At 40.6% G+C, this 26,683-nt stretch overlaps 2 protein-coding genes across 4 annotated transcripts in view; both read right to left on the reverse strand.

Annotated features, from left to right (window-relative positions):
• The window catches only part of erfl1 (Ets2 repressor factor like 1), a 68,363-nt gene extending 42,979 nt beyond the window's left edge, over nucleotides 1–25,384 (reverse strand). Inside the window, exons 1-8 of one of the 3 annotated variants that reach the window (XM_057339568.1) lie at nucleotides 25,071–25,384; nucleotides 21,355–21,400; nucleotides 19,493–21,105; nucleotides 18,069–18,434; nucleotides 17,796–17,827; nucleotides 15,924–16,039; nucleotides 8,226–8,315; nucleotides 2,811–3,589 (exon numbers count right to left, since the gene is read on the reverse strand). The gene's annotated coding sequence lies outside the window, so the exon portion shown is untranslated. Of the gene's footprint in view, nucleotides 1–2,810; nucleotides 3,590–8,225; nucleotides 8,316–15,923; nucleotides 16,040–17,795; nucleotides 17,828–18,068; nucleotides 18,538–19,492; nucleotides 21,106–21,354; nucleotides 21,401–25,070 lie in introns of those variants that run through there. The other 2 variants (XM_057339569.1, XM_057339570.1) reach the window with 2 other exon arrangements.
• On the reverse strand, nucleotides 21,409–25,077 carry LOC130557626 (zinc finger protein 436). Its single transcript, XM_057339567.1, has 2 exons — nucleotides 24,163–25,077; nucleotides 21,409–24,022 (listed from the first exon to the last, which is right to left on the reverse strand). Exons 1-2 carry the CDS (start codon nucleotides 24,578–24,580, stop codon nucleotides 22,617–22,619), a joined length of 1,824 nt encoding a protein of 607 aa, XP_057195550.1. The 5' UTR covers nucleotides 24,581–25,077; the 3' UTR covers nucleotides 21,409–22,616.
• Nucleotides 25,385–26,683: the final 1,299 nt, after the last annotated feature.

Consider the following 26,683-nt stretch of genomic DNA (forward strand, 5'->3'; position numbering starts at 1 on the left):
AAAAGGCATTATGTGTGATAACAAATTATGATATCAACAGTAAGGAGGAAACCAATTTCCCAGAAATAAATAGTACAACATGGGACAAATAAAATCATACAGCCGTTTCACTGTTTACATAGCTGCTGGAGATGGTTTTTGTATAGAACATAAGATCACATAATATCTCACATAATAGATTATGGTACGCTCTAAAAAAATGCTGGGTTATTTCAACCCAACATTGGGTCAAAAATGGACAAACCCAACCGTTGGGTTATAAATTAACCTATTTCTATTTGAAATATAACCCTATTCTGGATTAACCAACTGTTGGGTTTGTCCATATTTGACCCAACGATGGGTTGAAATAACCAAGCATTTTGCTAGAGTGAAAGTAGACTTCACAACAATATTAATTCATAAAAAACTGCACAATTTTTGCAACTACAAAAAGATGAATCCTAAACAAACAACAAAAAAAGTAATAGAATTATGATTCTTCCTGTAAAGATCATGACATACAGTTAAAACATATGAATGTGGATGCAGCCCCACACACACAAAAAACAAACAGTTACTAATGATCACTAATGTATAACCTATTCACAAGAGTATATGTTCCCCAACAATTTATTTTGCAACTGAAAGCGTCCCATAGCTGGGTCCATTTACAGAAATAAAAGTAATCGCTAAAAAAACATTAAAATGTATTTTTAATGACAGTTCATATATGTCTAATGAGAGTGTTGTTCCAAAAATCTATGAAACATATGGCTTATTAAAAGAAGCAATACAACTTTTTAAGTAGAAAAAACACTTAGTCCACCTTTAAGATATAAAGAACAGAGGAAGACAGGAAAAGACAAAGAGAAAAGAGAGTGAAAAGACAAAGAAAAACGAACTTAAGAAAAGAAGATGGGGAGGGTGCAGAAGAGAGTGATGGTGGATTGAGTGTGTGTTAATGCGCTGTGCTGTGGATTAGTACGGCGGCCCAGGCAGCTGAGCAGAACCAGCCAGCCCTCACAAACCAATCAGGCCTTCATTAGGCTAGGCGGGCGGGATCGATGCTCAGCCCACATCAATTAAACAGGCCCCAAACCATACACACTCCTTAACACACACACACACACACCGGCACCTGTACGTTCTTTTGCACTTCAAGTGTGCAGTCTTTAACATACACTTTGATGGACAAAACAGTCCAAGCCCTCAAAAAATGTAACACTTCATTAACTTATTAGAGCATACTGACTGGATGATGCAGTTCACAGAACTCTTATTCACAAAGTTTGACATGTTTTACAAAGCCTCCTAAAAATGAAATATTGTGGCTGATCAATCCAAAATTCTGTTTAGCCCGTTACCAAGAGCAAGTTTTATTACAGAACAACAGCAATTTATTTTCTGATGCTGTCTGGTGTCAGACACGACGTCTTCGTGCTGGGCGCATAGAATGCCCTCTAGTGTACGACCTTTGTGTTCCTTTAAGGGCAGTTATAGAGCATCCAAATACATAGGCCGTGAGAGAGAGATTTGAACAAATCCTGCATGTATACGCGCGTGTCCTGTTACTCCTACTCACAAAAGCGCGCGCAACATCGATAACACCCAATTACATCCACGCTCGCACACAGAAAGACTTGAACACACAATTACACGCGCTACGGACAACCTTTTATTAACACTCAATTACACACACGCATAAATCACCAACGAAGCGCGCACCACACCGTGACCAAAGGAGCGCGCACGGGTCGTTAGCTATTGCGCGCTCAAAACCTATAGAGAATGTGCGTGCGTGCGTGCGCGTGAGAGAGACATAGAAGGAGACACAAAATAAACGTGTCTGTGTTAGACGATTACCGGGCCGCGCTTCCTGCCCCGCCACATCACCTGCGTTCAAGTAGCATTGACACGTCAGTCTGCGGCAGCTAACGCGTTGTGACAGCGTTTAGATTATAATATCTGGCCCGTATTACTAAGCATTAGCGCTATTACGGCACCCCACCCTCGCTTAGCCCGATCAGGTGGACCATTTTGGAAATGGAGAGAAAGAAATGAAGTAACCCATAAAAATGCAAGGGGGGGGACAAGGAACAGCCATTAGGGTTACCTAGCACTATCCTAAAGCATCTTAAAAACGCCAAGTTTTAAACGGGTAATGGCATGACTGAAGTGGCCAAGTTTGTTTGAGAAAGACCTTAACCAAACCTCGAGCTGTAATGTCTCCTGATCCTATTAGATACATGATTAAGCTTTAGTGGAAAGCGATAAGCAAGCTCTATTAGGAGTAAAAGCGTTTATCTAAATGAATTTATGTATTTTAAAGGATGTGCGTAATTACGCAGGCTTGGGTGCAATTTTCCTAATATGCTCGTCTCACAATCAACCCCCAGAATATGATTTACTGTTTGTACAGCGACATGCTTGACTCGGTATTGCTTTTCGAACCCCTCATTTATTAACCAAAGAATGCGCGTGTATATCTGTGCCTTGTTGTTTTAATTAGGGAAATTAATAAGTAAGAATAAATTAATATTGCCTCGTCTAGCCCCAACAACTTCGATACCGGGACATTTCAAGTGAGGATATATTTGCGGAGCGTAATTAACGTTTAACGATTAATTATGATTAGCGCGCGGATTTGCGGTAATGGCCTCTCTATGCACAACGTGTTTATTCGCTCACAAGCGTGTATATTCATCTCTGTCTGTGGGTGTGATCATCTGAACCCCAATCTACATAACCAGCAGTGAGTGAGTGGGCTCACTTACATCTCCATTTGTGTTTGGGGCTTATTTGTTCTGCTCACTGTGAATGGTTATTACCTTTGTCTATTCATCAGCAGTCCATTAATGGAGCGCCGTTTGAACGGCTTGGTGCACACAGACGTCATGATTAAAGAAGCATTAATTCTTTCTGGATGTCTTTATTTGGAGTATGAGAGTGTGGGGGTGTTAGATGTCTTTCCTGTCACCCCGGCGGAATAATATAGTGTGGATCGGAGGCATCCATCAATCGAGGAACTACGATATCCACAATCGAAAGCTAATGCTATGGGGCACTAGAGCTCTCTGGGTGCCAGTTGTCTTCAGGGCATCCCTGACAGATTTTTAAATTATGACATTATGACGATCTCCGTTGGCAAGGCGTGAAGAAGGCTACGTCCAAGGCAAACAATCCAGATGATGTAGTCAATTCAGTCCCGAAACTGCCCTGGTCTGGTACAGCGGCCATTTGGCCAGAACACTGGCAACACCTGAAGATGGCTATAGTTACTTTGGAGACTTTCAAACAAAGAGGTTGGGCATTTCCCCCCCTTTTCTCTGCCTCTCTCGCTCACTCACAATGTTCATTGCCCAGAAAAATAATTCCGTGGTCATTTCAACCCTTTTGTGAGCCGCAATCAATTTCTCTTCTTTTCACGATGGTTTGAGAGTGTGCGTACAGGAGTTTGACCTTCTCTAAAAGATCTATCAATTCATCCTGCAGTCTGTCTATTTATGTTGTGATCGCTCCGCTTTTTCGTGTTCGTTGATGTGAGAGCATCCATAGGCTCATCTGGTCGTCAATCCGTCATCTAGTGTGGCGTTCGGCAATTATCCAGCTACAATATAAGAAAAAAGATCAGGTGATGGTGGAAAAGGGAAGAAGAGGTTGCTATTTGGACAAATGCATAGATTTATCCACTATATATAAAAGTCATGTATGAACTACTGGATTTAGTGTCTGAATTTTCTTGTACCTCTAAACTTTTCAACCGTGCTGTAAATATATGGTACAATTTGTATGCTATGGACATTATTAAACATGAACATTTTCACCCGAAAAATGAAGATTCGGTCATTTACTAACCCTCAGATTGTTCCAAACCTGTATACATTTCTTTGTTCTTCTAAACACAAAAGAAGATATTTGGAAGAATGTCAGTAACCAAACAGATCTCATCCCCCATTTACTGCCACAGTAGGGAAAATAAATACTATGGGAGTCAATGGGGGATGAGATCTGTTTGGTTACTGACAATATTCAAAAAAACAAAAAAAAAGATAAAAAGAAAAATGTCAGTAACCAAACAGATCTCATCCCCCATTGACTCCCATAGTATTTATTTTCCCTACTGTGGCAGTAAATGGGGGATGAGATCTGTTTGGTTACTGACATTCTTCCAAATATCTTACAATTTTCATTTTTGGGTGAACTCTCCCTTTAAATATAGCTGCTGTCCTTCTGAAACCTTGCATCTCCTCCATATTTTGTGATGTTTTTACAAAAATCATTATTATTAGTCATCCTTTATGTTTGTCACTGGGTTTTGCAAATATCTAACCAATAAAAAGCATTAAAAAGTACTCGCCAACTTTGATGGTACATTATTTAACCATTTAAAAGTACAGTGTTTTTTCAGATTCCTGAAAAACAGCGAATTTGGACATCCGAGGTTTCGGAAGGACAGTGACGATACGAACAATAGTATAAGTGACATTACAAAACGGTCAGTTCTGGTCCTTGATTCTGATTGGCTGAGCGGAGTTCTAAGCCGTTATAAAATACCTCAATATATAACGGCTGACCGCACCACATAGCCTAAATATCATTTTATTTACTTTATTATATGAAACCTTGCTAAGCATATGGAATAACCGTTTTATAAAAGCAATAAGCCCCGCGAAGCAGTGGGTTACAGTGCATTTTATAACAGCTACGGGTTTTAGGCACTCCGCTTCGCGTCGTGCCACAACGCCCTTAGCTGTTATAAATGCACTGTAACCCACTGCTTCTTGGGGCTTATTGCTTTATTAGCATGGGTGTTATATTTACATGATCAGCAAAGAAAGATAGAAATTAACAAGAGGACAACTTTCGGGATACATAAACTAAAAAGATGTCAACAAGGATAAAGGTCAGATCTTGCAGGCTTCAATCTCACTTTTTCTCTCTTTCGTCCTTCCTTTCTTCCTTACGACTATAACAACACACTATTCATATCAATACATGGAGTATGTATCTTCATCTTCACAAGCATCACTCTCGTCTTTCACCGTCTGGCCCTTCATTCTCATTGCTCGCTCTCATCCGCCCGCGTTCCCCTTCACTTATTCCCCATCCTTCCATGCAACACACACACACTGTCCCTTCCAATCTCCCTCTTCCTTTTGCTCTACCTCTCCCTCACTCACAGGACAATATTATATATTCCAGTCTGTTCTTTGCATGATTTGGGAAGTAGATGAAGCCATATCCCGGCTCTCAGCCTCTCCCTCCCTCTCGCTCCTCGCCTTGTTGTTTAATGTTTCAATTTGGAGGAAGCAAACATTCAATCAGACAGATTAACTGTTTAATGCATGTCATCAGTCAAACTGTCTACAAGAGGGGGACCCTTTGCCCCCCCATCTACGCACACACACACGTACACCCCAACACCCGCACACTGATGCACTGTCCTTCTCACTCCCAGGCAGGATTTCGGTGGCCCATGCAGACACTGTCTACTCTAATATAATACACACATTCAGCGAGCTACTAGACGGCGCAGCGTAGACATGCATGGCTCTTTCACACCTTATCTCACATACATATAAATTCAGGGTTAAAACAAAACACCAGGCATGCTGCCGCATTCCTTCCAACGCAGCGGGCAATGCAACCACTCAAAAGCAATACAGGGAATTAGAGAGGAGAAAGGCTTGCAGGCAGGGAGTCTTGTTAATAAATGCGACATTCAACCAACACACAAGTATCGTTTGGCACGTGATTAAGAATCCATTGAATCACGTTTACTGAGAAGCAGCAATCTTTGCATTATAATGACACATAAATTCATTTTTGTGTCAGATGTACGGACCCCAACGAAAGCAGGTTGCACATGCAAACATATTTTAACAGTCTGTTTTGCCCTCACGTAGAAACTCACGCAGACATACACACGGAGCACAGGCCAGTGCATAGGGAAATCAAAGTGACAGGGAGGCAGAAAGAGGAGGGAGGGAGAGATTAAAGGAAATGAAAAGAGTAAAAGGAAAAGAGGGAATGAGAGGTAGAGCGTGGAGAAGGTGGAGGGGACTGTAAAACAGGCGCGGATAGAGAGTGACACACACATTTATACTCAAATTTATATATTTGAAATTATGAAGTATGATTGAATCTCTGTAAATCACAAAACCAAATAAAAAAACATGTATGATTTAGCTGAACTTTTTGACAATCTCAGTATGTATATAAGGCCTGGTACTAGGCTAGCTAAGGGTCAGTCTGAAATTCCGGATGCGCAACAATTTTTCTAGGAATTTAATCATAGTTCAATAGATAGTACAAATAAGAATTATTCAATGTTAATGTTTTTAGAATTTTGGGAAAATCTGTGGGACAAATGCCTGCCTAGCCCCCTCAGACCCAGAGAAAGTGTGTCTCTGTTTCGACCTCACCAGTGTCACAGTGTGCACAGACTCGTTCTTCCTTTGGAAGCCATGTTTGTCTGTGTCTGCCGCTCTCTGTGGCCAGACTGTGATCACAGAGTCTGTATTTGCTCAGGATCCGTCTCTACATCTCCAACAGTGTAGAGATAATCTGCCAGATTGCATTTTCTGTTAGGGTCCGATAGCATTCTAGTTTACTTTGGTTCTTACTTTTCTTTTCCCAATGATCTAAATATGACCTTTTACTTTTCTTTGATCATTTGGTTTATTGTGATTTGGTTTTGTTCCGTTGTGCCGGTCTGAAGTTTCAGATGGGACTGGCTTTAGGTTTCAGCTCTTGGGTTTTAAGTGCTTCATATTGAAGTGTGTTAGGAGGACTTGAATTAAGGTTCCAGTTTTTGGATGTGTATTATCAGGGGGTATCTGCCTAATTCAGCCCTGCATGCATTATTTGGTGCTCTTCTCAGAACTCTTAAAATGTTTCTACAGAATTCAGCATGCAGCACCAAAACCTCATGACGAGCTGATTTTTAGGCCGAGATAATCGTAGTGTAAAGTGTGTTCTATTGTTGTGTTTCCCAGAGTGAATGTGTATCTGTTATCCTGTAATCTGTCTTTTTTCTGGAAAATCATAATTTTTGTTTTTTTCAGATTGACTGTCAGGGCCCAGTTTTGACAGTATTTCTCTAGCAGGTGTAGGTGTTGCTGTAGACCTTCGTCGGTATCTGACAGCAGCACTAGATCATCAGCATACAGAAGACATTTCACCTCGGAGTTGTTTAACGTGAGACCGGCTTTTGCAGATTGTTCCAGTAACACGGCTAACTCATTTATATAGAAGTTAAACAGAGTTGGACTCAAGTTACTTCCCTGTCTTACTCCGCGCCCCTGAGAGAAAAATTCTGTTCTTTTATCGCCAATTTTAATTCTGCATTTGTTTTCTCTCTCAATTTCAATTTCAAGGTACTTTCTCTTGCGCTCTCCCTCTCTCTCTTTCAGTCTTCCTTCTCATCTACCATGCGTCTGATTTCCCCCACTTTGGTGTCTGCTTGATGACCACATCTCTCAGGGTGTCTAAACCAGGTAAGTATTGACAGGGAGCTCAAGTGACTCGCAGTCCGACAGTCAATATGCAGACGGAGACGGGGTCCAAAGGTCAATGACAAAAGGAGAGACAAAGGAGGGTGAGAGACAGGGATTTTGTGTGATTACGGTTATTTCATACTAAACAGTTGCCTGAATGACTGAATGTCTTGAATTGGTAGATGTAGCTGAGATAATGATGCTGGAAAGGAAAATGGGCTTTGAGGGTCAGAGGTGCAGTCAAAGGGCAGTGGTCTTTACTGGGTGTTTCATCAGGATGCTTGGTTTGGGGTTTTAGAAAATGTTATAAATATTTTCTGTTACTCTTAGGCCATAATATACGCAAGCATATTGTGCTTTTGTGGAACTGTTTCAAAGATGAACACTTGGTCACACACATACAACTGCTAATAGAGACAAGTTACCTACATAGTGTTCTTAGAAGAGCCACGCACACATACTCTATTGACACTGAGGGAGTGTCAGTGCGTATTGAATGCCAGCAGTAAATGAACACCCCTCCACCCCACCGACCATCTCTCCTGCTCCCTCTCTATCGGCTATCAGTCTCTTTTCCTCTAATCATTTCCTTCCTTCTGGCCTTCTTTCTTTCTAATGCAATTACCTTTCATTCATCTCTTCCTTCTCTCTCCCTCTTTCTCAGTCACTTCGTCCTCTTCCTTATAATCTTACTCTTTGTTTGTATTACTTTCACCCTATGGGGTATTGGTTTCCTTTACTTACTCTGCAGTGATTTCTCTGCGATTCGTGACGAGCGCTGCTGCAGTTCCACTGTGAGGGAATGCTGTCCATCCATCCCTCCCTTCTTCCTTTCTGTAAATCATAAATGCACTACATGATCAAACACTTATCTCTGTTTATACATATACATAAATAAATAAATGTATGTAAAGGTAATTAAATTAAAGTAACACTATCTTAAGTTGTTTAAAAATCCAGCCAGATAAACACAGATTAGACAGTGCAAAACAAAGTTAGGTAAATAAGATTAACGTTGTTCAAACAGTGCTTAAAAGAAAGAAAGAAAACGTGTTACAACGCGGAATTGCAAAAGGATTTGCAAAAGGAAGACTCACGGCACTTTGCCAGGAAAGAAAAAAGAAAGAGGAAAATAACATGTCTTTTCTTGCCTTCTGTTCGTTCTCAAGAAATGTGGGAGCGAGAATGAAAATAAATAAAGTGGTTCACATTCACAGTAACGACCTCATTGGCTGACAAACACCTTTCCCCTCAAAATTTGTGAATTCAGCTTCCTGCCCCGTGCGCATAGCTGCGCCAGAAACAGATGGCTGCCGGAATTGTCCTCAAGCGAAGTTCTAAAAGTGTTTGGCACGAACGCGGCTGATGAGCGGCGAGGGCAGGGTAACACGGTAGCACGATATGCAAACAACCAATCAATTTTCACATAAGCGTAATTTATACAATATTGTCATTTTTATCCGTTTCGAATTTGAACCAACGCACTCCAAATAATTGTTAGCAGATGTAAAAACTCTATAGGAATATAATTCTTAATAAAGATTCAAAATAAATTATATAAATAACAAAAAAAATCCAAGTGAGATTTAAAATATAATGAGAGTTGCGCTGTCCATGGTGCCTAAATGACCACGCGCTACGCCGGGTCCTGTTAAAGCGTCTCTAATATTTCATCTTATTTGCGTGCAAATTCGAATTATTGATGTATTTTGACACATTCGAAAATAAATGTGTATTGTGTCAAAGGTCAAGTTTTGACGTGGGAGATGATGTACAGGAGAGCGTACGGCCCGGACACATCTCACGAGTGAACAACAGAAATATTTGCTACTTCATTTAGCACTCGTCTACAGCAGCATCCATTTCAATTAGCCTGTTGTAATCTCCAGCACTTCGCGCTTCTGTGCGCTGCTTGTTCTACCATGATACAACACTCGATACGTTGATCTGAACTCTGAAACCCTGGCGATCCGTTTCTTTGGTTAAAAGAGCACGAGTGGGCTCATCCGAGTGACCCTGCCTAACCTTGACCACCTACACAACGGCCTTGGGTTTGGGTGACCACGCTCCGGACGGAGCTCCTTCCCGCGAGAGATCTCTTGATCGTTTCATCAAACGCTGTCCAGCAGAGCGCGCTAACTTACGGACCTCCCACTCCTAACAGCGAGTGCGAAAACATCAATAAGATAAAAAGATCATTTACAAACACTGACAATCAGTGCCCATTGATCAAGAATTTCTTATTCAACACAAACGTATTAGGGAAGCGTACGCATAAGATAAAGGAAGATGTGGAGGCAGAGTTGTAAACGGATGCGTGGATGTCTGAATGAATGGATAACTGGATAAATTTAGCACTATGAAGGGGTTGCTGAATAAAGGCTACGCCTGCTGTCATTAATAACTGCACGTAAATTAAGCAGCTCTTAATTAAGATACGGGGTGAGCGTAATTATTTTGCATACATGGAGTAAAAATGCGGTCTATGCGTAAAGATGATGTGTATTAGCGCACGGGCGCTGAAACGACGCTTGTCCGTTTTTAGAGCACACACAGGTAAGCCACATCGACACACCGAAACAACACAACGCTCTGGAGAGAGATTGCCACCGCTATCACAACCCCCTCCTCCCGTATACCTCCACCGCTACCTCTCTTCACTCTCTCCACTGGAAAAACGGCAAGGAACCGCGACGCGAAGGGCCGCACATAGCTGATCAATATTCGATTTAGTTGCTAATTTAGGGCCTTTCTATAGCTGTCATCCCGTGATGTATGAGTCCTAACCCGAGGTCGCCGTGGAAAAGAAGAAGGGGGGGAAAGAGAAAAAATATCAAACACCAGTCAACTTTTCACTTAACAATAGACCGACTTGAATATTATTTATGGGCGAAAGCGCCACTTTGTGGGTGAATTGCTCCTATCTGGCCGAATGATGAAGCGGGCCTGTAAGTAAACGACGTACAAGCAGACACACAAGAGGTGAAACGTGTAAGCACGACTGCAGCATACTACATCGAATAAGAGCGTGTAAGGGTGGAGGAAATATAAATTTCCGAAGATTTACCCCAGTACCCTTTGGATAGAGTTGCATAACTCTATGTGATTTTGCACGCATTGGCAGGAAGTATAGGTGATACGCAGTGGGAAACTTTTTCGTTAATAGGTTACCTATAATTAATGGCAGAGTCCGAAAATTGGATGCAACCAAAATATACAGTATAATACAAATGACATCATAGCAACATGCGCGCGCACTCGCTCTCCCTCACTCTGCACGCACACACACACACACACACAAATATCTGCTTTATTTCGCATCTTAATGTCTTCCCGATCGATCACTGTTCTCAGGATGTTATCAATAATTTGAAAGCTTGATTAACTTCAACGTTTCCATAACAATTCTTCGCGTTCATCCTCTCCAGAATTTTTAATTAACACTTGCTTAATTAGTTCGAGATGGTATGGGACTGTGATGGTTATTTTTATGGGGGAGGGCGGAAATTAACATAAAATCTCTCCTGATAAATTGATATATTATCAGGAAAGAAATGTTGTAGGAATTTCTAAGCGGAACGAATCATAAACAGACATCAATCAAAAGCAAGGAGCTCAAGACAACGTATAATTCTTTAGGAAAATTATATAATTATTTATGCAAACAGCTTTAATTTCACAAGGGGAAATATTGAAACCAGGGCAGAAAAGAGATTATTGCCTTACAAGAGCAGAGTAAATTCTAACCAAATAAGTACTGGACATATGAATCACATTTGCACAAATTGTGTTACCATACAAACATTTTATTCTTTAAAAAAAATCATTATACATAAGTGTAACTGCAACCAGTAGTAATGTCACTGTCATTGAATGTGAATTGTTATTAAGGCTGTAGACTCATGCTTCTTAATTACAATGTGCATCGCAATTACAAACCTCCACAAATGCTCTAATGACTATAGAACTCCATTCTGAGTGATTGGGATGCCCAGGTAAATCAATGCCAGCTCTGGGTTTTGAAGTTGTGCACTTGGATGGAATGTGTGGCTTGTTTTATCAATTAACTCTTATGTAAAGATTGGCAAAGGCTAATCCTTTAGGGATTAAGGGGCTTTAAATGACCAACGGCATATGTTTCACTGGTAAATAATGAACTGCAGACGAATAGATTAAGTCATCAAGGTTTTAATATGTGAAGAACTAAAAAAATTATATGGGAAGACCTGGCCACTTTTTTCTCACAATTACGAAAAAGAACTATTTGTAGCACAGCAAAATGTAAAAGATGTAACATGTGATAATTTATTGTACATTTATGAAAAGTACTCTTAATCTTAAAAATCATTCATTAAATACTTCCTTTTGAAAACTATCCCCAGTCTCCCTATTTACAAGGAATCATGTTAAGACTTTCAAAACATGAGTTCATGTTTTGTTTGTCTACGGAGTGTTTTGTTTGCCTCTTCATTTTTATTAAACGTCTCTTAATTTGAGAATCATTATAGGTTAGGTTATATATGCACATAAGAAGCACTCAGTCTGTGTGTATTCATGTGAAATCATGCCTCCACATGACAAACAGAAGCCATCTCCTGATTTGCATAGAACAGGCCCAGCTGAGGCCTCCTGGATCATTTATATAATTACTTGAATGGGGTTAATATTTTAGTTACTTTAAGCGAGATTAAAAAAATCCCATTGGTCGTTTAAGGGAATCAAAGCAGTCCGACATGTCTTCAGAGTTGAATAACCCTTATTAATAGATAGGCTGCTCATTTAGTCTAATGGTGCACTGTTCTCATTTGTATGTTAATATACCTTTAGCTTTTTATTTGGTTGATAATCATTGGTAACGGCTAATTCAAAATGAAACTGAAAATTATTTTTTTAGATTTTACACTATAAAACTAAGAAAATGAACGTCCCCAGATCATCTGGAACTTTGAAGGTGGAATTTGTCAGTCATGTTAGTGTATTTTTTTTTAGTATATCAAATATATATAAAGAACTTTAAAAATACATATATAAAAGAAAAATCCCCACCAACCAGCACCACAACAAAAATCAAGCATATACTGCAATAATTCTGTTTATAAAACCAGTATAGGGAAGAACATGAGAGATGAGGACCATGTGGGGCAGTGAAGGCAAGGAGCTCATTACAATTTACAGTGATGATTATCAGGGTTGACTGACCTCTGAGTCCCGTCTCTCTCTTACTGACAGGGATGACTGACAGTCAGTCAGCTCCGCAAAGAGAACCAGGAAAACAGATATGGATATAATAGCAAGAGTCAAGACAAAGAAAAATGTAGGAAATGGAAAACATTTTCAAAACACGAAAAAATAGTATGCAGAAACCATACAGCAAGTTGTTAGTGTGATAGTTCAATCAGACAATGGGGTGTTAGGGGGGAAATTTGTAAACACTCATACCTGGTGCTACAGATCAGCGAGAAATGTTATAGTGGGACGGGAGAGCAAAAAGCTAACGGGTCCCCCCAGACAAATCTGAACTCTCTCAGTTGCTTCCTCCATGATTTTCTAACCTCTCTTTCCCTCTCATCTTGAAGTTCTCCACAAACATCGTCCCCCTAAACTAGGTGGGCTCTAAGGACTTCTTAGAGAAGACAGGAGCCACAGAAAGCAGGTGAGAGAGTGAGTGTTTGCATGAGGGAGAGAACAAGAGAGAAGAGGGGATAAGGAGACTGAACCGTTTCTAATTTGAATAAACCCTTCGGCAGACTAAAACTGGCAGCCAGCTTCCCCTCTGTGCACAGGAAAGGAAAGCAAAGAAAAAGGAAAGGAGGCAGGGCAGGAGGAAAGGAGAGATAGACGAGGGATATAGAGATGTCTCCACGTGTATTTGGCTCTGGAGTGAGAGAGTTTGGGCCGGTCGGAGGTAATGCAGGGGTGGAATGAGAAAGAGACGTTGGAGAACGAGAGAGCTAGATTAAGGAAAGAGATTGGACTGTGATGAAACATTGAGATGGGACTCTCTATTGGACTATTGAAAACTTAAGGGGCAGGATGGGGGAACAAAAAGAAAAACGAACTATGTGATTTAAAAAGTATAAGAGATGCAAACTTTTCCCTATTGGCCAATAGTCTTTTAAAACAATAATTTAACAAAATCAAATTATGGTCAATATTTAAGAAACTCAATATTATTGTGAGCATGTAAAACTTTGAGAAAATAAAATCTAAGTAACATTTTTGACCCACGTCATTGTAACAGGGTGAGAAATGCACTGTACACACAGAGATGATACGATACATAAAATACGATTACCGTCCACCTGTACGAGGCTTGTGCGCGAGAGGCGCGAAACGCACTAGTATACAATAGTAGGCTATGTATAAAAAGGCAGGCGATAAGGAGGGAGAAAGTCGCTCTAACACCTACACACGAAGCGAACGAGCAAGAGAGAGAGAGAGGGGGGGGGAAGAGAGAGAAACACACACTCAAGCACCGGCTCCGGCTTCAGCGGCGCTGAAGTGAAGCGGCGACGCCGGGAGAACCATAAATCTTCATATAGAGGCTGTTTTGATTAATGCAGCCGAGTCGAGCTAGGGGGCTGGACCTATCCCATTACGCCCTAATGGAAGATGGAGCGCCGCTGTCTCCACCACTAGGCCCCTGTCATTTGTTCCACTTTGCAGTCCATTTGGCCGAGAGACTACAAGCCACTCCATCAAAAATATTTTCAGAGTTAATTTCCGCCCGCTTAATTCGCCTTGATTCGGATTGCGTATCGAATGGCAGGATCGATTTTCGCCTGGCGTCTAAATTAAATAAAAGAGGGGGGTATACTTTAAGACTGCGTTTTCTTTCTTTTCTCTTTTCCATTCTTTCTCTCCCCCTTTTCCAGCCATCCTTCACTTCAAGTCCATCTCATTTCCATCTCTCCTTTGCCTGTTATGGATATTATAGGGGGTGGGTCATGACGGTGTAGTTACACATAATCCGAGATCGGAAAGACAATCGGAATGGGGTGATATATGGATAGGGATCGCATCAAACGGGAAAAAACGAGTGCGCGAGGGAATTCTCGTTCCGGTGCGTTTAAATTAAACGCCTTTTCAATACCCTCAGAGTTCACACAAATGTTTTTTTAATAAGTGTATTTTAATAATTAGTTGTCAGTGCATGATGCAGAATAAAAAAACATATATACAACCTAGAGTAAACAGCGAACGTTTTGCAAAGACTTGAAAAATAATCAAGAAAAAGTACCCAAAAGAAACGGAGAGAAAGGTAAAAAGCGCAGTGACAAATTGGTCGAGTGTGTCGCGAATTCCCTTTTAGATTTAAAGCCGCATGTAGCCCATCGTCATATCTTTCCAGAGTAATTTATTTTCCCATTTCTCTCTCTTCCTCGGCCACTCTCTCTGTGAATTTATCTGTTGGCCCCCGCGCGCGCTCCAGTCACGTGCGAATGAAGAGGGGGGAAGTCAATAAAAGTCTCCAGCGACAACTGTTTCCCCCCTTGGGCTCTTGCTCTTCACGCACTCTTTCTTTTCCTCTTTTATTTCTATTTGTGTCCAGAGAACATTTCTTCATTTTCTTTGCACGCTGTCAAAGCACTTGATGAGGAAAATAACACTTAATAAAAAAGATTAATGAATCTAAAAATGTCAAAACGTTATCGTCATTATAATGAAAACCTGGGGGAAAGTTTTTGTAAAGTTTAGTATATTTCACATAATTGTAATTAAAAACAAATGACCCTATAAACAAGAACCACTTGCCCCCCTCACAGCTGGATCATTTAAAAAAACACAAAAAAGTAGCCAAAATGTCAAATTATCTGGGGCATCTTTCTTGACAAACTTTGACCGTTCCGAAGGGCTTGTCAGTGAAACATGAGGTGTTTTCAACCCAATGAAACAACAACAAGGTTTGACTTTGCAGCCTCCCCATGGAGACAAAGAGATGGTTAAGTCAACCCCAGATGTGACCATATCGACTCGTTACAGGCCGCCAATACACTCTCTCTATTTAAGACCACACATCAGTTATTGTCTGATTCTTGAGAAAAATGCCCCAACCAGAATAATGAATAAATACACAACATACACAGTCAACAGGCCTCTGGTAAGATACACACTGTGTCAATATTAATCTCACTGACAGAAGATCGAAATATAGCAACTGTCACACATCATCTTTCCTCTCTCCTGTCTCTCCATGGTGTGGGGGGGTTAGACGAAAAAGTGTGTGAGAGAACAATGTTAAAAAACAAGAAAAACATAAGAAGGTTTAGAGGTAGTCAAGAAAAAGATAGGAAAATTAGCAAAGCAAAAAGAGCAGTGCAGAGACGTTAAAAAATGAAAGAGACTGAGCTAAGTGAGAAAGCCGTTAAAGAGAAAAAGTAGGAATGAAGAGAGGAAAAATGGAGGACAACACAGTGAGGCAAAGAGATATGGAGGGCCCACCTGGGAACGTTTTACGAGCATCCAATTGCTTTCATTGGGGCAGCACTCTCTCTGTCAATTTCCTTATCGTGGCCTTGATTTAATTTATAGACCTGCTTGAAGCCTTTCAGCTCATACTGTAACATAGCAATGCGTGCAGCATAAGTCAACAGAAACTCTACAGTAGAACCAAGAAAAAGACAACATACCAATACTCACTAGGCCTATTTATAAACTCATTTTTCTACTAATGAAAATGGATAATATAAAAACATGTCTTGATATCAAAATATCTGCTGTTCAGAAGTATAAAATGCATTTTCAAGAATATTTGACAGTATTTGCGTGTAAAAGGAAAAACTGCTATGAGTAAAGTGATCTGTCCTTCAGTCATTGAGAATACAGAGGTCAGACGCTGGCCATAACGAAGAGTAGAGGGCAATGTACAAGGTTCTTATTGGCAGACAATTGGCTTTGAGTTAGCGGCTATTAGTACCAATTATGGGATATTAGTCTGCCCAGCCCTAGCTCATTACAGGAGCCTTTAATTACAAGTATTCAGATAGTTTCTAAAGGTGTGAATGAAAAGGATATTAACCATATGAGTACTATGATTTGTCCATTGTCTTTTTATCCTGACCTATGCCATACTAACAAATTTGTTGATGACATCTGAAAAAGGTGGTTTAATATCATTTTAACTCTGGTCTTATTTCATGCCAAAAACAATGTTAGATCAGAAGTTTGTTGCTTGATAAAATAAACATGTTGTTTATGCTAAAATCAATAAGCTGCTGATAAAACTCACTGAAATATAAAGTAATTTGCTTGTGTTGTATATTTTTGGTAAATGTATTTTAGAGGAATGAAAATGTTATCCGATTACTCCACCGGAGATGAAATGCTTCTATCTAGTGCAGATGATATCTTTGATGTATAGAGCTCTCTGAGGAAGACGCAGTAGAAAGTACATACATTGCACAATTCAGAATTGACCAATTTAACCTGTCAAAGATTATACAGTAGATACGATTAAACTTAATATATCATTTTTACTCAACGCTAAGCAAAGATTAAAAAACTTGTAATTCTTTTGCCAATCTATCACCAAAATGTTGCATGCCTTAAATCTGATGTTCAATCAATCAATATATTACATTATGTGTGTTATAATGAGTGGCAAAGGATGTGAGGCTAATGCTCAATGTGATTTATTATACAGCTTGAAAGCCAGTGCATGTATCTTCATGATTATCTCTTTCTCTCCCATTTAGTACGCATAAGGTGTCACGAACAATTGGACCCGGTCAAATGAGGCCGTCTAGGACCCCAAAGCAATGAGTTATATGCACTTGTACTTCCGCGTTTCACGGGAAGAACCCTATAGGCAGTTTCCGATCGGGGAGACTTAAGAGAAATGGGAAACTGAGAAAATAGTTAAATTTAACAGATACTCTACACTGCGGCACACCACAGTGGTATTTAGAAGTGTTGTTCTACCATTTTTGAAATGATACTTTCATAAGTTTACATGTCGTTATAACATTCAAATATGAAAGAACGCCACTTCTATATACCACTGCGGTGTGCCACAATGTACAGCATCTGCTAAATTTAACTCTTTTCTCAGTTTCCCATTTCTCTCTGCTTTAAGTCTCCCCAACCGGAAACTGCCTAGGGTTCTTCCCGTGAAACGCGGAAGTAACACGTGCATAAAGCCCACTGGCATTGAAAGGCTTGTTAATAGGTATTCAGTGCCCGATTAGAAAACCTACGAAATCACTTTGAGCCTTAACTATGCTAATACAACCATTAATGTCTCAAATTATATGTAACTCACATATATTTGTACATAAGGTTATGGTTAAACAAAAATAACCATCATTTACTTACCTTCATGTATTAAATCCACGATTTACAGTATTCTGTTGAACACAACAAGAGAATATAACAGAATATTAGAAAATATCACAAGGAGTGACAGCAGTTTTCATTGTACTGTACAGCATAAAGAGCAGCATCAACGTACAGTAAGTCACAACAATGCGAATATAAGTAAATAACACTTTTATTTGCTTCATTTTTGGTTGAACCGTGACGTACAAAAGTGTGCAGGAGAATCTACCCAAGAGCAAAGCATAATGCTTTGGTCTCAGTGGTCAGTACCTGTGTTCAGCACTGAGGATTAAAGCCTTATCTGCTGGGGCAGAGTTGTCAGGATCCACACGCACAGCCAGATTACAGGTTGTGATCCGTTAACAAGTTCATTCATTGCAGATCAAAATAAGATTTAGTTATCCTTCTTCATTACAATGACCCCAGGCAAAGCTCCAGTCGATCTTTTCCGTCTCACTTTATTATTTTTTTGCGTTTATGTAACATTCTGTATTGCTTTCCATTCCTGTGCCGCATAGTCTCAGTGCACTGTATCGTCCAGGACTATCTGTTTGATTGACCAATAAAAATTATATTATCGAGATACTTACACATTTGGTTGACTCAATGTTGATGTGGGATTTTCTGGAAAACAACCTATCAAATGCATATTAGTTTGTCAGTGCATATTAAAGGGATACTTCACCCAAATATGAAAATTCTGTCATCATTCACCAAACCTTGAGCTGTTCCAAATGTGTATAAATTTCTTTGTTCTGATGAACACAGAGAAAGATATTTGGAAGAATGCTTATAACCAAACAGATCTTGCCCCCCATTGACTCCCATAGTAGGAAAAATTACTGAACACAAAAGATGACATTTTGAAGAATGTAGGACAGCAAACAGTTCTGGGGCACTTTTGACTACCATTGTATTTTTTCCTACTATGGTAGTCAATGGGGGGCGAAATCTCTCTAGTTATAAGCATTCTTCCAAATATCTTTCACTGTGTTCATCAGAACAAAGAAATGTATACACATTTGGAACAACTCGAAGGTGAGTAAATGACAGAATTTTCATTTTTGGGTGAAGTATCCCTTTAAGTTGAAAAAATAGAACGTTGAAAAAATGACATACTTCAGTTTTAAAATGTAAAAAAAATGCAATAAAAATTAAGTCATTACTTATTCACCCTCATGTCATTCAAAGATTCTTCAAAATATCTTCTTTGGTGTTCTGCAGAAGAAAATCAGTCATACAGGTTTGGAATGACATGAGGGTGAGTAAATAATGACAGATTTTTCATTTTTGGGTGAACTATCCCTTAAAGTACTTCAGCTTTAACACACAGCCTGCTTCATCTGGTCAGCTCTTTGCTCTCCCTCGACTCAGTTTTTCAACTAACAGCTTGTGCCTAATCTCCACTCCTCGTCTCTTCTAACTCTACTCCAATTCTTTTGATTCTACTATATGACTCCTCTAAACAGCACGTCTGCTTGCTTTCTTTCTCGTCCTGCGTCCTCGCTCTTCTTGCGTTATTCTTTTCCTCCCTCCTCAGACCTCTGTCTCTCATCCCCAAGCTCTCTTCCTGCTAGCTAAGGCCACATCGCCCCAGCCCGTTATCCCTCTTCCCTCTCTCTCACTCCCCTTCCCTCCTGCGCGCTTTCCCCTGTGATAAATGAGGCTGTCTGTAGTGTGCAGTTCATATTTACTGAGTAGGAGAGCGCACACTGTCAGTCTCCTTCACCCTCCACATCTCTATCCCTGTGCTAAACAGACTCCCAGAGCCAAAGGTTAGGACAGAGGGCGGACTGGGGAGGAGAAGAAAGGAGGCAGTTGAGGATTGTAGATTTGAGGCTGTGGGACTCCAGAAGTGAGGCTACGTGGAGCCGCACAACAGATAAAAGGTACGGTCCGCAACTGCATGCACAGAAACGCTAATAAAAAATGATATGCTCCTCATTTTCGAGTTTGACAACACCGACCCTACTCACTTTCCACGCTAACCAGCTTCCCTTAAGATCTTCGCAGCGCAACTCACAGCATCTTCTGTCCTTTTGGGCACTTTTTGCGCGCTCAGCCTTGCCAAGAAACTGTCATTACAAGAACAAAACAAAATACACATTTTCATCTACACCCACCTAAACCATCTCTAGCACACGGCTTGCCTGTTATTCGCAGGGAGTGGAAAAGTGGTGATTTGACCTCTGTTGTAACCCTTTCATGAATGAGAGAAGTGGATTTGGGCTCGGCTGAGCCCAAAGGGACACAGACGCAGCCGCCCTAAAGCTCCCGAAAGCCGCTGGCTCTTCCCACACACTGACCTCTGAGGCCAACAAGCACCAAAACCACCGCAGCGAGACGACACTGTGACACCAGCACACCAAAGCCAACAATGTGTTCCTCCACCAAATTGACAAAAGCATTGAGAGAAAATTGGATAGCAGGAATTACATACAAAACAATAGAAGATGGGGAGGGAAAATGTGCAAGGGGCCTTTTATTTAATTCAGCAGAGAAGCAATTCAATTTTAGACTTATCTTAAAGATGGTCAGTAAGACGGCACCTAAATAACGGACAAAACCTTAAAAGTGTTAGAATTTCAGCACTATCCACTGAGGCCTATAGAATAAATGTGACCCTGCCTGTAAAAACCCAGCTTTTTGTGATGTACTGTTTTCTACATAAAATCATTCTACATCAGTGGTTCTCAAACTTTTTCGTTGTAAGGCCCCCTTTGTGTAGAGTGCATTGCTTTGGGGCTCCCAAATAATACGGTATAATCTTAAACTTAAAATTTTAATTGAACCAAACCAATTCTGTTATACAATGCTGGAACATCAATACTTTCGGTTTGGTGGTCTTATTTTTCTATTGTTTGATTGCATAACATTTATGGTGAATTTCTATATTTCATATAATGCCAAAAAAACTGTGGCTCCCCTCGATCTATTTTGGCCACCCAAGTTTGAGAACCACTGTTCCACATAATGTAAATAACATTGTGTGAAAATATAACCTTGATATCTTTAATATTGTCTAAATTTACGGTTGAACTCAAACTTTGACGCTCAATTCGATATCTCAGAATCAGACTTACGCTCAGAAACTTTAGCCTGGATTTTACAGGTGGGGTCACAAATATGTCATCACAAAGAACAAGTCTACATATTTGCAAGCATAAAACGTAATATAAAAAGTGGTTAGTAAACAAAATTAAAAAGATTTTGTGATCATAAATTGACATGGAGACATACATGTTACGCATTAGAGACTCTAACACTGTTTCACTCCTTCTGTTAAATAACCCAGCAGGCTGTCTCACTGCAGAAAAAGTGAGAACCACATGAGACAGACACCAGAAAGCCCTTTCTAATTCCCCAAAGCACACATTGACAGATATCTGTTTCCCCCTGGTGCCCCAAATGAGGAACTGCTACAAAATTCAAATCTGTGGCAATTTATCAACATTAAAGCATTACAGTTACATTTTTCAGGAGCCAGACTTACAAAAGTAGTATTTACAGTTATGCTGTTGTGGATTGAAAATATCAAAAGGATTGGTGTGCATACCTACAAGTCCACTACATCGACACCAATGGTCATCTCAGTCGGTACTCTGTAAAAATCAGGAAAGAATAAAAATAACAGCCTCTCTCAATCCGTCTCAATTTTCAAAATCTATTAATTTTGTGTAGTGTCTGGCCTTCCTATCACCCAATCTTTAGGATCCACGGTTGCACTGACAATTATTATTACAGCTACACCGGGGAGGGAATTAAAACACTCTCCCCTCCATACATCTCCCTGACCCTCCTCTCCGACAAGAGGCTTGCTAAATGAAAAATGGACATGCTTTAAGAAGTATTGATTCCAGCTTTAAACAAAGGTAAACTCAAGATTATTTAGCCCTAAATACATCTTTGTTATCTATGTCAGCACGCCGCTCGTGCTGCTGTCCTCGTAATCGCAGACATAAAAATAATAGGCCTATTGCACCAACATTGACTGAGGTAGATCTGTTTGGGCCTTCCGAGCATGTGATCCATTTATTGGCTTTAGGTGTTTGTGCAGCGCAGGTTTGAGCAGCGTCGACACAGAATACTCGGCAAAGGCCATGGTTTAGACAAAACAGCTATAGTTAAGGTTTTGTCACTGCTTTATTTAAAGATCGGACAAAGGATACGGTTTCACAATTTAAACACAATGCAGAAACACCTGAGAAGAATTACATAGTCCCAAGAGTTTACTGAGCAAAAGGTTCATTTAGTTCAAACTGATATCATAACCGGACATAAATGTTATTGTGTATGCACATAATAATATATATTAGGACATTTAGATGGAAACATTTCAGAATCGAAAATGCAACTACTGCCATTAACTGTAGTATAGAAATGTCTTGGTGGTTTCGAGTCCGTACAATGAAAGTCACTGAGGACCAATGTTGTTTGGATGCCAACATTCCTCAAAATATCTCCTTTTGTGTTCTTCAGAAGTAGACATTTATCATACAAGATTGTAATCACATCAGGTTAAAATTGACATTTTTAGCCGAACTATCCTTTAAAAAGGCCCACTGTATGTTCGGAAGTATTTGTGGCATCTTCAATTAACAGATGATTTCATAAAGCCTCTTTACCAAAACATTTTAGTTGTTCCAAAATGCTTGCTTTTGGGCTAATATCTTCAATGCAAACCATGCAAACTAACTATGACAAATATACTGTGCATAATAACTCGGTCCAAAAGAAGTCTATGTATCTGAAATCAATTACCTTTTAAATCTCTCTGAGATGTAACATGAACGCAAATCGAGATAACACTACCTATCCTCAAATGTGCTTTTCCATGTGTAGAGAGAGATGGTGCGAGCGGCTGAAGGTGCGAGGGCACCGCGGGCAGCTGTACGGTCGCTCTCCGGTGTGTGTTCGAATGTGTATTTTCAAGTGCTGGGGCATGAGAAATTTTTTGTCACATTCTGTACACTGGTAGGGTCTATGGCCTGTGTGAGTGCGCCTGTGCTTGCTCAGGTCGCCCGAGTCGCTAAACCGGCGGTCGCAGTCGGGACACGCGTAGGGTTTTTCTCCCGTGTGTCTTCTCAAGTGTCTCGTCAGATCGCCGGATTGGGAGAAGCTGGAGCGGCATTGCTCGCAGCGGTAAGGTTTCTCTCCGGTGTGCGTGCGCTGGTGGATTTTCAGGTGCTGGATGCGGTTGAAGCGCTTGTTGCAAACGTCGCAGTGGTACGGCTGTTCACCCGTGTGGATGCGAAGGTGTTTCCTCAGCACGTCTTCCCGCGTAAACCTCTTGGCGCACACCTTGCACTCAAACGTTGGCTGGGGGTTGTGAGTCTTTTGGTGGACCTCCAAATACTTCGGAGCCGAGAAAGCCTTTCCGCAGTCGGGACAAGAAAACAACTTTTCCTTGGAGTGGACACGTTGGTGGATGCGAAGCGTCGACCTGTGGCTGAATCTCATCCCGCACTGGAGACACGGGTAGGGTCTTTCACCCGTGTGTGTCCGTAGATGACTGGTGAGGTGACTCATCCGGGCAAAGTCTTTAGCACATTCAGGACACTTATACGGCTTGATCCCCGTATGCATGAACTTGTGCCTCCTCAGACTCCCCCTGTCACCGAATGTCTTGCCACAGTCTTGGCAGGCAAACGGCTTTTCGCCGGTGTGAGTGCGCTTGTGTATGGTCAGAGACTGAAGTGTAGGTAAGTTCTTCTTGCAGACTTTGCACACATACCCACGGTCTGTGCAAATGGGTCCGTCCGCACCAGCCTCCTGCTTCTTGTCCTCCTCTGGATCATGGCAACGATGTGGTCCGAGACCCCACACTCCGGCAAAGCTTTTTCCACATTTAGCACAGCTTACATGTCCATCCTTTGACACCGTGGCTAAGCCGTGACACTTGTGGCAGTGGTTTTTCAGGTTACCGATGTAATCGAAGCTGCGATCGCACTGCGGGCAGGTGTAGCGTTTTCGGGTGGGTTTGGGCTTGGGGAGATGGATCTGGCGGATATGTGAATCCAGCTGCCTCTGAGAGAAGAAACGAAAGTGGCACAAGGAGCAACTAAGCATCCCGGATGAAATTTTTGAGCAGTTGAATACTTTATGGTTTTTCACCCAGGACAGGTATTCACTCCGATGGGACCATTTGATGTGCTTGTCAAGGTAGGAGAACTCAGTGAAGGTCACAGAGCAATGAGGGCAGGGCAAAATCTGAGAGGAGGAAGCTGACGAGGAAGAAATACAGGGATACAAAAGATGACATACACAAACGTGTAACATCTAATATTTATATTGTTTGTATTTTTTTAATCTCTTAATGTTTATTATAATTAACAAACCTGAATAAGAAGAAAAATTAAATTACCTGTGTTTTTCTCCAGGTCAAAATCACCCACCGAGTTTGCTTCTGGTGGTTCTTGCTTGATCTCTGTCCACTCCTCTTCATTTTCCTCCTTTAAGCTAAGGCCACAGTCTCTCTGTAACACTTCATAAACACCGGGTTCAGTTTTGACCTCAACGTTTGGTGGATTTAAGGGAAGACAGTCTGGTTCTGTCTTTGGAACGACGGCTCTAAAATCAAGAGGCTGTGGATTTACTTTGAGCTCTTGTTCAGATGGTACTGTTACGACTCCAGAAGCTTCCAGTTCCCCTTGTCGAACATTTGTACCCTCATGAGAAGTGTCCATAATACAGTCCTGCGTTTCGTTTTTTTCTGTGGAGTTGGTGCCATCACCATTTTGACTTTGTTTGGTTGTTTTCTTTTTTCTGGGTTTAACTTTCATCTTACAATGCAACAGCTGTTCGGGGCTGACAATAAATATTCTTTCAATTTTTTTTACAAGATTATGTTTTAAATTGTATTCAATTAAATACAATATTAAGTTTTATTCACAATATATTAATAACCTAGCCCTAATATAATTCCCTTACAAAATATGAGCATGATCCCTGCACATACAACCCTTCAGGGTTCCTTTCATTATCCAAATAACTTGTACCTGCTGTCTGGTCTCGAAACCCATTTGGAAAATTAACGCCACCTCAGAAAGCGTTAACTGCCTCAACTTCTGATTTAATCTATTATATATAACAATTCAAATGTCTTGTATATGTCGTAATGATATTTATTCCCGCAATAAACATTAAGTAAACGGGATGTTTAATCATAAGGAGTTATCCTATGGCTCAGTAAACTGTATTAGCTGGTTGCAGCTATGCAGATATAAACAAATGGATGGCGTTTATTTCAAGTAAAGCAGAGAATGCTCTTACCGTAAATACTAAAGGTTTAGTTATTCTTTTGCAACTATGCAGCAATTAAAATCCAGCAAAAGATAGTTTAAGTACTGTAATGTGATCAGTCTTGCTCCATCAGACGTGCTGTTTAGTAGCTCCTTAACACGACACCAGAACATTAAATGGGGTTTGGGTTGGTGTGTTATAAAAAGCTAACACCGTTTCTCTTTAAATGCAGATACGTCTATTTTCGCGTCTTGGATACGTTAGGACGACACTGTTTAAGAAGAAATTTAAAGAAAGATGTATAAAGGCGGACACGACAACACATTTCAAAATAAGGTCAACGCTGGGGTGTTTTTCAAAATAAAAGTTCGAATCCTTAAACGTTATGAACTTTTGGAGGACTCAAACAATTACCTAATAATAATAATATTATTATTATTATATGTAGTTGCTTCACATTTCTAAGTTAAAAAAGCACCTATTTTGTGTTTAAGTATTTCAGAACATCAAGCTACATAAAACCCAGATCTACATCTCGTTTCACCCAGACGATACCGCTGTGACAGCTCGCATTACAGCCTGCCTAGAAGACATCTCAGCTTGGATGAAAGAGCATCACCTACAGCTGAACCCTGCCAAGACAGAACTACTCGTGTTTCCAGCACACCCCACCGTGCAACGCGATCTCACCATCCAACTTGGCAATACCACAATCACTCCTTCCAAAACAGCCAGGAACCTCGGAGTCATATTTGAAGAACAGCTGTCCTTCAATGGTCACATTGCAAACACAACGCGGTCATGCCGATATGCCTTATTCAACATTAGAAAGGTTAGACCCTATCTCACTGAGCATACGGCACAACTCCTTGTCCAGGCCCTGGTCATCTCAAGGTTGGACTACTGCAATGCTCTCCTGGCTGGTCTTCCTGCAAAGGCTATCAAACCAATCAGATGGTTCAGAACGCAACAGCACGCCTTGTCTTCCAACAACCCAAAAGGGCTCATGTGACACCCCTTTTCATCTCTCTCCACTGGCTACCGGTCGAAGGTCGTATCAGATTCAAGTCACTAATGCTTGCCTACACGACTATCACTGGATCTGCACCGGCATACTTTCACACCCTCCTACACCCCATTAAGAACCCTGCGTTCAGCAAATCAGCGGCGTCTTGTATTGCCTTCTCATAAGGGCAGTAAACCGCTTTCCCGCTCATTCTCCTTCACAACTCCTTCCTCCTTCCAACATTCTTCCTAACTCGGTCCGGTCAACCACATCTCTCACAACATTCAAAAAAACTACTTAAAACCCATCTCTTCTGTGAATACTTGACAGACAAATGAAAAAAAAAAACACTAACCCTCTCTCTTTCTCTCAACAGGTATTGTTCTGGCTTTTGCTGAAACTAGTAACTTTGTATTATTGCTCGATCTGTATTACATATTGCTTATTGCTCCCTGAACTCTCTGTAAGTCGCTTTGGATAAAAGCGTCTGCTAAATGAAAATGTAAATAAAAGTGCATTACTGTGCACTTGGTTGCCTAAAATCTAATTGCAGAGTAATTTCCAACTTTTTACTTGTTTAAAAAGTTGAAATTTATATATTTTAAGAGACCATTTCAGACACTGTTTTTCTGATTAA

The sequence above is a fragment of the Triplophysa rosa genome, linkage group LG8 (genome assembly GCF_024868665.1).
Source record: "Triplophysa rosa linkage group LG8, Trosa_1v2, whole genome shotgun sequence".
NCBI lineage: Eukaryota > Metazoa > Chordata > Actinopteri > Cypriniformes > Nemacheilidae > Triplophysa > Triplophysa rosa.